The 15,899-nt window shown below is 25.6% G+C and overlaps 1 protein-coding gene across 3 annotated transcripts in view; it reads left to right on the top strand.

The window, feature by feature from the left end:
• Nucleotides 1-720: 720 nt before the first annotated feature.
• Nucleotides 721-15,899, top strand: part of LOC132923876 (synaptotagmin-7) — a 188,486-nt gene continuing 173,307 nt past the window's right edge. The window contains exons 1-2 of one of the 3 annotated variants that reach the window (XM_060987860.1): nucleotides 721-880; nucleotides 1,436-1,590. In XM_060987860.1, coding sequence (XP_060843843.1) covers nucleotides 1,496-1,590 — 95 coding nt within the window. In that variant the 5' untranslated portion in view covers nucleotides 721-880; nucleotides 1,436-1,495. Of the gene's footprint in view, nucleotides 885-1,435; nucleotides 1,591-15,899 lie in introns of those variants that run through there. The other 2 variants (XM_060987859.1, XM_060987861.1) reach the window with 2 other exon arrangements.

The following is a 15,899-nucleotide window of genomic DNA, read 5'->3' on the forward strand; positions in this document are numbered from 1 at the left end:
ATATCGATGACCACGACACAACTACACGCTGAAACTTGTACACACACTAAACGCTAGGTGGTAAAAACATATTTTTTTTTATAATTTAAATTTTTTGTGTGCCAATGTGTGTCCATTGGTGTACAACAGACCTACCGACCAACCAACCGACCAACCGACCAACCGACCAAACGACCCATCGGTATCGATGAGCACACACGCGTGGTGATACTTTACCCCTCTCGCGGTACTATACCATTATGCACACACACACATACACACACACACACACACACACACACACACACATACACACAAGCACACCGACGCTTACACACACGCGAGACTCTAGACGGTGGCGCGAAGGGATATACGTAAAAATCGTACGGCAGCGGCGGTCCACCCCCCTGCCCCCGATGACGACCATGTACACCACCCGCGATCCCACACCGCAAAATCACCCCCACCGCATGTTACCGCCACCCCCGCGGTTCCGACTCACCCGCGTCCGCGTCTACACCTCGACCACCGCCCCCGAACGCCGGCCTCGACCACCCCCGACCGTTAGTCGTCCCTCCACCGGGGGAGACCGAGGCGGCTAGCTGACCCAGTTTTCGTGGCGTGACGCATACGCGCGCGCGCGTGCCTCCCAGGGCCCCCTCCACCCCCGGGGGCACGGTGAGGGGGTGGTCGGTGCGAGTATACGCCGCGCCCCCCCTCGAAAACGGGCGGACGAAAAACCACACACACCGCCGCGTACAAAAAGCGTGCTCGGAAACTTCGCGTCCTCAGTCTTTGTTTTGGTACGCTACTCCCACCATCACCTCTCCGCTGCGTAACTTTATACGATATTATAATATTCTCTCGTCGAGACCCGTTTATAGCGCTCTTAACAACACACGTACGTAAGTCATATAATTTTATAATATAATAATAATATAATAAATAATAATATTTCGGTGTACTGAATGCACTCGTCTCGTTGTCGGTATTCCGGACAACGTATCACGTAAATAATTATTATATTAAATATTTTAATTAAAATCATAATATTAAATTTATTTTTTTTTATCACTCGTACATAATTTTTTTTTCTGTAATATATTATTACTATAATATTCATCGAGACGATTGGCAATAACAGTAAAAAAAAAAAAACAAAATAATGATAATGTAATATCACCTATAATATTTATATTCGAATATATTCGACTCCTATTTAATGTTATTAATATCGTTTCAAAAATCCAAAAATTAAACGAAAAAATAAATAAATGAAAATGTTCTTTATCAGTTTCTTTTGGTCTTTTTTTTCTTCTGTGTCCTTCGTATATAAATAAACGCAACATTCCGTCTGGAAACCGACTGGTCGAGTAAATTCTTCGTAACCGTGTACAATAATTATCTCTATTATCTTTATTATTATTATTATTATTATTATTATATTATAATATAGCAAACGTTACACACGTTACGAGTTTCATCCCAGTAGCTGTGAAAACGCTGGCCAACAAATATGAATAATAAAAGTCCCGCTAATTCGATTTTCGACGGTTTCAAAAATAATGCAATGTCCAAGTTGGGCGTCACAAAACTACTATCTCAAAGTTTGTAAGTGTCATACTATTTCTTAGCGTTTATTGTACACAATGATCTGCAACATTTTTTTATTGCACAGTTTCCGATGAAACAACGAACAAAAAAATTAAAATAAAAAAATACACGTGTATACACACGAATTAAAATATTTTCATAACTATTTATTTGTTTTTTACATGTTTTATTTTCAATTTGCTTCATAATGATTAATAATTATACTATTATGGTTTTCCACATGCACGCTTTTATTTAAGTTGTATAATATATTATTTTAATAACAATTACTATTATTGTTGTTATATGTATATTGTAATTGCCATAAAATCGGCATGCCCAGTTTAATGACTAAAAATGCGTTTTGCTCGTGGTGCAAATGACGAATTTTCCTAATGGAAAATAATCCCCGTCCCGACCTTGTTCACCGTTTTCCCCGACCTTCCAGCCGATGACAGCTATCTTATTGTTAGGTAATGTCTGCAGTGTTGTATAAATTATTAATACACGATATATACACTTTTACCTTCGTATTATAGTATCTCTACAGACCGGAGGGGTAAATAGTGTGTGAATATATAAATGTATATATATATTGTATTTCATTGGCAAAGACGTCTCTAATGTACACCGTAGTATTGTTGATTTGAATATGAACACCGATATCGGGGTTCGGGTTAACGACACGCTGTAAAGCAATAACTGTAATCGAAATCGCAAGAGCGGACGCGTTCAAGTAAAAATCGTTTTTACAAATTTCGCAGGTATTTTATATTTTTTATGCAATATGATAATAATATTTTATATATTTGTACCAATTAATATTGTTTCGAAATGTTTCTTGGACTTATTTCGAACAAATGGACTTTTGAAAAAAAAAGTAATGTTGCACTAAAAATTATATAATTATATATCTCTAAATATGAATAACGTCTGTAATTAAAAATGATAAAACAAAAATAGTTCACTCATATCAAGTAATATTAATTTTGATAAAAAAAAAAGTATTGAAAAATAAAATAATTACAATTGTATGTAACTGATAATGTTAGTATATCATGATTATTAGTGTATAATATATTCTAATTCAATTTATATTATATTATTATATTCACAGCACTTACCGGTACATAATTAAAAAAAATATATAGTTTAAACAAACCGTTTAAACACTTGCGAAAACATATTGAACGTAATAAATTGTATTTATAAAACGCTTGCATATAATTACACTATTATTCATCAACTAAAACTGTATCGCCTATGATACACATCCAAAAGTATTTGATGATAAATATGGTTTCTAAGAAATCTTTGTAATTAGAATTTGTATAATAATTATAATTTTCGTAAAGACAATTTTTTGATTTTTTACGCACCTATAATCTATACATTTCAAATATCTGAAAAAATCTTTGATTTTTTGGTCACTAAATCTAATATTATAGAAATATAATCCAACTATGAAAAAAATACTGATAATAACAAACTTGCTCCAAAAACTAAAGATGATTCAAAAAAATTTTAAAAATAATAATGCAAAATGTTTATAAATTTACGATTTTCACTAAAAATTAATAAATTTGTCGATTAAAAAACAAATGAAACAATAAAGCTATCATACCTCAATACTAAGTGCATAAAATATATTATATAGTATTAAAAATAAATGATGGTGTTTTGTGTATTTATAATTATTATTAAAGTTATTTTATAGTTAATTTAGCTTATACCAATACGATACAACACATAATTCAATTTCATTAAAAAGACAAAATATACAATATTTTTTTTTCTTTAATATTCATTTCAAAAATTAAATATTATTTTAACAATATACGTTTTTACCTAATGCTTAACACGTAAAAACATATGTAAAAATCAGATGTAGGTACTTTTAAAGTAGATCCTAGAATGCATAATTTGTAACTTTATTTTATGTTAATTAACTCCGTTGATGATAATAAAATATCTATTCACTTTACAGTGTATATGGTTTTTTCACAGTATAAACTATTAATCATGATGGCTAGATGCGGGTTTATAAAGAGAAGGGTTTCTGTTCGACAAATCACAATCGTGAAATAAAGTTAATGTAATATATGAAAAATCAAATTAAAATACGAGAGATCACCACAGTATTTAATTTTAAAATCGTCTACTACTAGACATATTATTCAAAACATTTCTGGTTTAATTATTTGAACATAACACAAATAAAATCAAAAATCAAAATTTCAAAAAAAAAAAATAAATATTCAATCATTTTTCGACGTTTTTCGTGGTGTAACAACGAAGTGAGTGAAATTTTAGAAATGTGGTTTCATATAATAATTATGTTGTTGGGACAAATTAAGCCCAAGCACATTTATTATGATAATCCTGGATTAATAGTATTCAGAGTGGGGGTAGGGAGATTAACTCGTCAACTGGTTAGTCCGCAAGAGTTTTAATAAAATGTTCAGCTCAAACAAAAAAATAAAATAATAATAATAATAATAATAATAACAATAATAAATAAATAAATAAGAAAAAAAAAATGTATATATACTAACAGAAAGTCGTTAAAAATACCGAAAACACAACAGAAACCTATAATTATCATCAAAGTTTCTAGTGTCTTATGCTCTATAACGTATGGTTGGAATAACACTTTCGAATAACTATAGCCGAATAATGTTGTGTTCTTATTACATTAAAAATATTTGAATGGACGGAGTAATATTTTTATGGGTATGAGTGGGTTTTATAACAATAATATTATGTTTATTATAATTCACACTACTCAAAAGTACGACTGGAATAATAAATACAATTTAATTTTTTCTGGTCTTCTTTTGGACTATTTTTAACTTTTTAAAATAAGACTTATACTTAGTAAATTATTATTGTGTGATTTAAATGAAATTTGTAGCACACATCTTAAATTTGATTGATTCTGATTAAAATTGTTATCATATTTGTCGATGAACAAGCATCAGAACTCAAAATTATATTAGACAGGTAACCCATATAAAAAATCACGATATTTGTTCATTATTATTTTTTTCATTTTATCTAAATCAAAACGATATCGGCTGTAAACAATCCAACTTAGTTTTAAGGTAAAAACAATAAATATATATTATTCATTTGTATGATATTATTTATGTAGATACCTATAATAAACGATTTTAGGACATACTAATTGGTATTTAAAACACTGAATTATTGATAACCAAAAGTTGGTATTTTTGAGTTTTATCACTATAATTTCATCAAATATAACGTCTAGCTCATATAATTGCTTATTATTGCTGTAATGTTGTCTACGTCGTATAAATGAAGAAACATATCATATTAATATATTGTAATACGTTGTAAAACAGAAACATTTAATTCGAGAGTGTGTGAAAAATGAAACTAACTTTGATTTAACCACATTACAACCACACCCATTTAAAAACATTCCATCAATATTGCTATCTAGGTTCATTTCCCAGAACATTATATTTTTTAGTATTCTGGATGTTTAATTTTCAATTTGGGATTAAAATATGCATTTTCTTTTTAGCATTTTTAAATTTTAATTAATTAAAATATAGTCGTTGTACTCAATTAGTGGTATATTTTATTTGTTAGAGCCGACAACACACTTGTACTAATTTTCAAAATGTAAAGTAATTATATATATATATATAGTATAACATGATATTATTGTATAATGATTTCTGGGAAGAAAAAAAGGTTGACAGAGTATAATAACTGTATTATTATTATTATTATTATTATTGTTTGCTAATTAAACTTGAAATATTTATATTTTTGTCGTCAGAAATGTGAAAAAAAAACAATTTATTTGATAGGGTCACAGTGAAAGGAAAAAAATAATGTTCGCATCGCAGAGCTAACATCGGGTTTTTTTCCATTCTAACACGTCCGTAATGTAATATATTTCAAAGTTCACGTGGTTTCCATAAATCCGAAAATTCTCTCGTTAAAATTAGACTTTTTAATATTTAATATTTATGTACAAAGCATTGCACAATTATTTCCATTTGTTTTTCCGGGAAACGTACTAAAGGCTACAATGTAGTTTATTACGACACTGTCAAAAAAACGACTATAAAAAAGCGATGCCTAAATTACAGCCTCACCACCGGCAGTGGCGATAATAATAGATAGGCATTGCAGTGGTCGAGTCACGTTATACGTTTAATTTAACTCCGTGCTTATAATACTGTAATATATAATTATGACGGGAAACAAATTTCATCGTGTTCAAATGTCGCGTTTTCAAAATTAAAAGATTTTAAAAAAATAGCACCAAAATACAGGAAAAAAAATAATAATTTAAAATACAAAAAGCCAAGAAGTGTAGCAATTAATAATTATTAATGTTGTGTTAAACTTTCTCGAATATTTAAAAACAAATAAAAAATACAAAATAATAGTTTTATATAATATTACTTTGTATATTACTATACATTTCTTAGCAATATTAATTGAAGTCAATAAATTTAATGTACCTAATCGTTAAAAATATTCTCTTATAATATTGTTATAACGTTATAATATTAGTAATAATGATATTAAACGTTTTAATTTCTTAAATTTTGAACTTTTATAATATTTTATTAACGAAAAATATTCATAGATTTTATTTTTAAGTATTGCTTATATATTTATGCTGTTAAAATATAAAAAAAAAACGATAGTATTTACAGCATTTATAATAAAATGCTAAATTATTTATTTTTTTATTTGTTGGATTAAAATGAAAGTATTGCATTAAAAAAAAAAAATAAAAAAAATTTAGGTTAACTTACCTTTATAATTATTATTGTTGTTATTAATAATAGTTGCAATGAAAAATATATTTTTATTTTTATTAGATCAATAATGAGTTAAATTATTTTAATGATTGATTATACAACTATAGTAGATATTTAAGGTAGGTGCCATCTAGGTATACATGTCTTGATTTTTGTAAAATCGTTGAAAAAAAAATAATAACATAAAATTATAAATTCAAGTAAATAACATTTTTCAATAATAATCTTTCACAAAACCCAATTATTGTGTTTTCAATTTTCAATGTTACAAACAAATACTTTTTTTTTTAAATTATATTATTTCAGATATTTAATTTTTTTTCTTATTAAAGTTTGATTGGTTAGTTACGGTTTTTGTATGCTTTAATTTCTCTCGGGAATACAATGTATTCACAATGTAGTTACATTGTATCATCGAGAAAACCACAAGTAAGCAATTATAATACAGCTGTATTCGAAAATAAACATTATTTTGGAAAACAATTAACGATCTTCGTAAAGCCAATGTATTTAGACGTTTCTGAGTATACGCGTAATTTAATCTTGAAATATACATAATTGACAGCCTTCAATATGGTATCAGTTTGATAACGAAAGACACTTCATGTCTCGATATTTTAGGGCGTATAAGACACAGCCATCTTTAAACATAAAATTGTAATATTTTTTGATTTTTTTGACCTTCTATATGAAACATTTCTGGACGTGTAGCAATTTCATAGAAGATCGAAATTTTTATTATTTTTTTCTGACAACAGTAGAAACAACGATTTGTTAATAGTTCACAGTGACCACTGACGTATCATAATATTTTATTGCGTTTAATATAAAAACAATTTAATGAGAACCGTCTTCGTATAATTAATTTTATTACTAACAAAAACATTTTAATAATAAGCGATGTTATTATAGTATTGAATATTTTATTGTATTCTTATTAAATGTTTAATCACCAAATTAAAAAACCAACAAAATAGCAAATAATAATTGTACCTATTAAACGACTAATATTCAAATATGATATCTGTGGTTGAATACTCAATTGCATTAATAAAAATTAAATTTTATACTCATAATAATACTATCATAACTGATACTGTTTTTTAGTTAAAAACTTTCTGAACTTTTCTGTCTCTATATTTTCAGTGTTAGCTTTTTAAATTACTGACTACTGTATACCCGAAGAATAGAATAGGGATTGGTCGCAACCTTTTGTCAATACACATGAACAATGCAAGTTGTATTTTCAAACCTTCCAACTTTTACCTAAAATACATAATATTCTTCTGCAACTAATTGTACGATGTTTTAGAAATCGATTAGCGATAATGTACATTAATTATCTGACTGGACAATTTTTCGAAAGGTTTACAACTATGGAAAATTTTGTAGGTATCAAATGTACTTGTGTTTTATGTATACAAGTAGAATTATCCGAAATCACACGTTTATAATATATTATTGGTAATAAAAATATTTAGGTTTGTGTTATACACCTAAACGTTGTATAGAGTATAATTCATAATCAATATACAAACCGTACTAATTAAACGTATAAAGAGCCTTACTAAAATTTTCATTTAAATGTGATATTCAATTATCGCAGATGAAAATAAACTTATAATTGCTCAAAAATTTTGAATAATCATTAATATTTCTTCTCGGAACACTATTTGGTTAGTGAAGAGCAAAAAGCAATACGAATTTCCCGCAACCCTTCGCTGCGCCGTCTCATTTACTATTTCGTGATTTTGTATGGCTACTCAATTCTGGTCCCAATTATTATTGCGCCCCTACATTTAATTAATGTTTTGTTTTCAAATTTTGTACGATATTTTTAATTGATTGACATTTGTCTGATTTCAATAGCTTTATTTTTTTTTTTACTCAAAGTGTTTCAGTTGTTTGAAATTAATTAAAACTGAAAATTTCAAAACAAAAGCTGCGTTATATTGTATTCATGTTTAATGGTTATAACGTCGCCATGATAAAGTACCCTAATAAACGTAAAATAATATTTATGAAGTATCAATTTATCGGTTATAATATATTATATTTTTATAATATCGTAACCTTTATTTTATGATTATTTATACATTACTTAAATTCACTTAAATCCGTTTTTGTTTTCAACAGATTAAATAGTCAAATTTAATCACACGATTTTACTATAGGTTAATGTGTTTTACTTGGTTTTTATATAATAAAATGGTATATACAGCTTAAATATAAATAGGTATTAAATATAGGTAGTAATAAAGTTCGAAACAGTAGATTTCAATAAAGAGTATACCTCAAAATCATATGGTCTAACGCACCGTATACATTTTTACTATTTATTTTATTTTCATGATAAAAAAAAAAAAATAATTAATTAATCTTTAAACCTTAAGCGTAAATATCGATTTAGTTTAGTTCAGTCTGTTGATCATAGAAGTAACAAGATATTATTTTTAATCAAATCGTATCGGGTGGTTATATTGTATAACTACGAGTAATAATATACAAGATTTACGATGATTTTTAATAGTAAATAGAATACCTATAATGTTGCGTTTAGTGTAAAATAGTAGTTTTAATGAGTTAAATATGAATTAAAATCAAGAGACTTAATCGTATTATTTTTTTATCGATGTTATATACTATTATTTTGATAATGTTTATGTATCGTATAAAATGAAATTAAAATATTCTAATTATTGAAATTTTAAATAACTAAATGCACCCTCGTGGCTTTTATACCAGAATTATTAAACTAATTAAATACTATATTAATATAATATATATAGTACAAAATTAATCATATTACTCCTAAATATTAAATCAACATTGACATCACATAATATTTTATGGTTCATAAATTTAAAATGAAATGGACACGAATGCGTAATAAATTTGAAATATCGAGTATTATTATAATATTAAACTCTTATACTGAACGTTGCATGCGATAAAATTTTTGAAAATAATTCTCAACTTAATTGTTAACGTATATAATATATTTATTTCTCAAAAAAAAAAAAAATATTACAGATTTTTTTTGAAATTTTATCACATCCATCAGTCTTAAAACGCAGTGAATCTCTGTGTTTTAAGATTTTCTAATTGCATACAAATTGTTTTCTACACTATTTTAACATTTTAAACTTAACCCACGTATTATAATTATGTTTAAAATCATGTAATATATATAGGACTATGAATATATTGTAGATATTATTATTATTATTACAGTAAAAAAGACTCGAATTCAATTTAAGATCAATACACGGAAGTAGTATGAACAAAATATACAAATAAAGAAATAGATAACGTACTATAATATGTTTGAATTTCAGAATTTAATTTATAATTCTACAGAGTATAAAATCGAAGTTGGTTAATGCAGTATTTAATACATCCGATAGAGTGTGCAGCAGAATAAGATAATACATTGTTCTCGTCTATATGTCTATCTCGGTGAAAAATCACTAAGAATTTTATGAGATTTTTGTGTTTATTTTGCAATCACCTGATCAGTATTAAACTATTCAGTTAAATAAAAAATTTAGTTATTAAAATAAAATAATAATAAAATATATTTAAGTTATAATTCTCTTCGGTAATATAATTTAATCTATATTTAAATTAATTGAGTTTAATTGTTTTTCATTCATATAGTATATGAATAATAACTGTACACTAAAAAATGTACACACTTACAACTCAATTTCGTTTAATAGTGTGTTTAAAATATTATTTCACTTTTTTTTGAAAAAAAAAACAGAATTCATATATTATATTCTGTGAAATGATTATCAGTGTATAAATCATGGTTTGTTTTAAAACAAAATACTGATTAGTTTTTCCATTGTTTTTTATATCTCGACACAATTGCATTTATGTTTAGGATATATCTGTTCGACAAAGCTTAACTGTACATTTACATTATAGTTGATTCATAAAATCGTATTGTTCATTCTTATTCAGAAATACGAACTTTTACAATTTTCTAGGTATGTGTTTGTGTATAATGATTATCTACTGAGTTTCTGACGATATTATTCATCATTACATTTTAATCGATAAAATATACATAAATATATTGTAATAATATAATACTAGTATCATACCGAAATAAGCTTAATAAAATTCAAATGTTTTTATAATAACTTTGAATTAATGATACAAATTTGTATAATTATATAATATGCTCTATTTTGAATCATTTTTTCAAATGTTATGATTTATCATAGCTATTGAATCTAAAAATGTTACTTATACTCCTTTATCTCACGCTGAGGTGAGTGAACCAAGACGACTCAAATATCATATTTTGTAATAACGATAATAATATTTTTGAAATGCTTTTATACTATTAAAAAAAAAATCACACCATAATTTTCTAAATACTGTCTGAGGAGTGGCTTTACTGTTATTATACACAGTTAGTAGTTCCCAAATCCTTTTGGCAGGTATAAGTTTTATAAAATAATTTGACTTAACAATTCCTTTGTTATTCAAATACTGAAGATTTGAAAAAAACAAACTATTTTCTTATTCATACTTATAATACAGTAGTGAGTAGTGTATAAACTTTTGAATTTAATATTATTACATATGAAGATTAATTCATAAATAATTATATCTATAAAATTAATTTAAAATATTAAAAGTACTTACTAACCTAACTTAAGTTATATTATAATACAAAAACAATGGTATAATCAAAGTAACATAATATAAAATAAATTAAATATTGAACTCGTATTATTAAATTAGGTATTAGTATAATTTCAATATTAAATTATATTTATGCAAAAATCGAATAGTCTTGGCATACGATCAACTTCTTTTGGGTTTACAAAATGTATATGATGTCGATAAATTGTTCTAGTTATATGATTTATAATATTTGAGCACATTTTAGATACCTATAAAGTTTAAGGTACTAGGTATAGTTTTTTTTTGAATCGTCGACGTTGTTTCAAAGATTTCCCAGAGGGTTTTGCGAACATCGTCTCATTCGCGACGGCTATACTTACGTTCCCAAGTGACTTTTAAAAAATATAAGAAAAAATAAAACCGACATCAAAAATATGACGATAACTCTTTTTTTGGAAAACCATTATTTAATTCGAATTTTGCCGAGCTCGACTTAATTAGATTATGTGCACGTACGTTACCGACAAAAATAAAGCCACTGAAAGATAACCAAAGATAACCAGACAATAAAAATAAACGACACCATCCTCATTTTGGAGACAAAATTATCATTTTAGCATGACGTATTAAACAACCTATTAAAAATATTACTTATCAAACAATAGTCGTTTGATTTTTACACATTTTTTGAAAATAAAACGACTGTTTTTATAAATTTAGGATCTAGTTTTCTATTTGGTACTTCAATTAGGTTAAAATTTAAAACTCATTAATTTTAAAATAATTGAAAAAAAACATTTGTAAAATGTTAATATTAGCATTCAAATAATCGTTTGTAAATATTGGTTAATAATTTAATATATTAAATATTATTAAAAAGTTGGACTTTCTTCGTTCAGAATCGTTTTTTTTTTTTAACATAGGTTTAGGTATAAAATAACTTATTGTTGAATTAAAATTTATCACACCCATTATAGTGTCTACTCGTCTACTCAATGATGAAGTACATCCGACTCTCACAACACTGTTGTACAACAGAGCGGTTACCTATTTATAAACTCATTTTTTTTTTGCACAGTGAATAACAATAATTATAAAATATTTTGATTATTGTTAATTAAAATAAATTAATGTACATTAATGTATAATAATTATTCGTTAAAATTAAAATAACACCCTTTTATACATTTTCTGCTTAATACATTATGTTTGAAAATTTCTATTTTATGTAATTTATAAATTTAGATAATAATCTTTAAAATAAAATCTTTTGTTAATTTTGTTTTATTATATATAATTTCAAGTTCAACCCCGTTAATTGACTTATTGTTGTTTGGTCGTTTAATTTTGTTTTTATACATTATAGGTTGTTAAAGGTAACTGTTTGTTTTTGATATTATAAAAAATAATTTGAACATTAATGTGTTAGAAAACTAAACATTACACATATTGTATCTTTGTATTCTTCAAAACATTTATCCGGTTTTATTTTTCCAAAAATAGTTGTATACACATGTTTATTTTTTTGCAAGTATACATAATAAATAAACAAATATAAGTAGAAAACGAATAAAAAAATAAATTGCTGGTTTATTTAAACTCTAACTCAAACGATTGAATTCGTGGAAATGTGTCTTTCTATGAACGATATATTATGTGAGGCGCAGAGTATTACATGAATAAGCTAACAAATTAGCAATAATAATATTATAGATAAATATAATTTGAGCGTTCATAAAATATTTCAAGTTTTTCGATAGTAGTATAACTTATACGAAAAAAAATACCTAAACATAATGATAAAACAATTTTGTAACTATACTTATTAATATTTCAAGAGCGTTGATTATTTTATATCGTTCGTTAAACATTTTATTTTCAAAAATATTCTAATTCGAAACAAATATGTTGAACATAATATATAGAAATCAATAGGAAAATAATTTATATTAAAAATAAATAATAATATAGTTATTGAGCATAATAAAACAAATAAAAACTAAATACAGTTTTGAAGTGATTTACATTACCTCGTAATATCCAAAAGTAATTTTTTCATACTAAACTAAATATTGAACTATGAAAATGCTATGTTTAAAAAAATATTATTTCTATCGAATTATTATAATAAAATGCTATTGGTTATTTCAAGCTATTTTAGAAATTTTTAATTTACCTGAACCAACAATACATTGCCAACAGCGTTTTGGAACTAGTCCAACATAAGGAACTATATTATAATATTATCGGAAAGTTCCTTCGTACATATTTGTGCACATGACTAAAATGATATACGATATAATTAAAGCCGCTTCTGGTTTTTCAGATAATTAATTGCGTTGAAACATTATTTGCATCGTTTAAGATGAATAATTTTAAATATTCAGTAAAATTACAAATTTAAATAAACATTAGGTATATCCATTAAGTAAATGTGCAGTGCGAATTCAATAGCCAGTGTTGTTCAGATAATCATGTACGTGTAATATAACACTTAATCAATAATATTTAATATATATTTAAATAAAATTTCGCATGAAGAATAATACCATAATACTATTCACTAAATATAGGCAAACAACGCTGTTGTAAATCTGATCCCATATAATACCATCGGATAATATGTTGTAAACCAATTATGTTGAAAGAACATTTTAAAATCAGTTTACATGCTAAAAAATGAGATAATCACGCGTGTGGTGTCAAAACTTCTCGCTATATAAAGGGATTTTTTTTAAAAAAACCAATAAATAATGAAGTGTTTATATTTTTTTTTTTACTTATGAAAATTAGCATGATAGTATAGTTTCAATATGTATTTGTTTCGGCCTAAATACACTAAAATATTAGAAAAAGTGATTTTAATTTACATTATTTAATTAATACACCTCTGAGAAAAAAAATTGTTTTTTTCAATTCGATTAATGGACTGGAAATAACTGACGTTTGGAATGTATAGGTAGGTAATTATAATCGATTAGAAGCCAACCAAAAAAAAAAAATTGAAAAAACACACATCATTCATGTCTGATCAAGTTTTATAATACAATATTATATTCATTTAGGTGTTATAGATACGTGATGGTAAGTATACGGTAAAAAAATAAAAATATTACTTACATAATTCTATGTTTTTAATCTATTACAATTAATTAAAATATTCCCTTTCAAACTCTGTAATAACTACAAATGATTTATTAAAAAAAAAAATTGTTTTTGTTATTTATGCAGTTTATAATATAGGTAATTACAAAGTTTTTCGATATGGTTTTTTATTTTATATCGTTCTACATTCCTTTATTTTTTTTCATACAATTGTATAATAGAAACTTTTGGAATCTATACATCCTAATATCTTAACGTTTTCACATATTCAATTGTTTTTTAATAATTCAAATATTTTTTTACACATCCGGTTTTATAAAAGTTGAATATTCTTATGTCTTTAATCATCTATATGATACATAATAAAACAAATTCTATATTATTTACTAAAATTATGATAGAAAATTGTAACTATAATTGAGACCGATTTTTGGACTGAAATGACTCTTTTGCGTTTGATATTTCGAATTGGACAAAAAAAGAGACTAAAATAATTTGTATAAACTATTTATTTAATACTTATACTTATACTTATATGTATTGATAATTTTTAGTTTCTACACTGTTATCTGATATAATTTCTTGAGTACAAAAACATTTTTTTTTCACTTACTTACGTTACTTAATTTATGTATCATAATATTATATTATGATAATTTCATAAAACTGTTATTTAAACGATATTGTTAATTTTTTAACGTTATTTGAACATAATATTATTCTATAATGGTAGGATAGGTTAGCTTATTTATTGCTTTTTCAATTTAAAATATAGATTACTGTTTAATATAATTATGGTTGATCAGTTTGGACATACGGTTATTAAGACTATCATCAATAAATTATTATTATTGTTAATAATATTATCGTGCACGGTGCACTACTGGTTTTTCTAATATTATTGTTGTATTATAAGAGAAAAAAAAATAATTATTCAATAGTCGTGTATAAATATTATTATAATTAATGCAATGTGTACACCTTGTGAAACTGATCATAACACACGTTGAAGAAAGAATGGGATAATATCGCGTATGACGGCGTAATGCATAGACAAAATAGCTACATTGGCGAGTTTAAGAACATTTAATTTTTGAACCGAGGCTTATGATAGTTGTTCTTTTCTATGTCCACAATTTTCAGGTTTCTACGCCAAATTCAGCACGGGAAATCAGTATCTGTATTCAGTACCATCTAAATCGCATACCGGAGATTTAATTTTATTTTCTCAAATCTAAAGGTAACTACGATATCTAAAACTTCTCGGAAAACTTCAAAGAGATGTCGCAAACCAGCTTTCTATAATTTAAATTATTAAACACTTAACGTAATTTAAACGCGATCCAAATAGTTTTTTGAATTTAATGATTTCTTATCGAAACTAAAATACAGCTTCAGTATTGTGTAGTTTAACTCGTTAATGTAATTTTAGTAAAACTTAGTGTTCGCCTATTTCTCTATTTTTAAAAAAAAAGTTATCAACCATTTTTGGTTCAAACCATAAATATTTATTTAGTAATTATCTAATATATTATATAGTATCGTATGATATATAGCAATGCTCTACGGAATGTTACACTATTTCACATAGGTGACAATAAAAAAATGTTCATACTACGATACTATTAGAATCTACAGTGCTATGGTATAACGAATGAACGTAAAATGTATAATACATTTAAACTATGTATATGATTAATTACATTGTATATGCACATATTAATATATTATACTGTAGTATTATATTTATAAATAAAAAATAAT

Source organism: Rhopalosiphum padi, chromosome 3 (assembly GCF_020882245.1).
Source record: "Rhopalosiphum padi isolate XX-2018 chromosome 3, ASM2088224v1, whole genome shotgun sequence".
In the NCBI taxonomy this organism is placed as follows: Eukaryota; Metazoa; Arthropoda; class Insecta; order Hemiptera; family Aphididae; genus Rhopalosiphum; species Rhopalosiphum padi.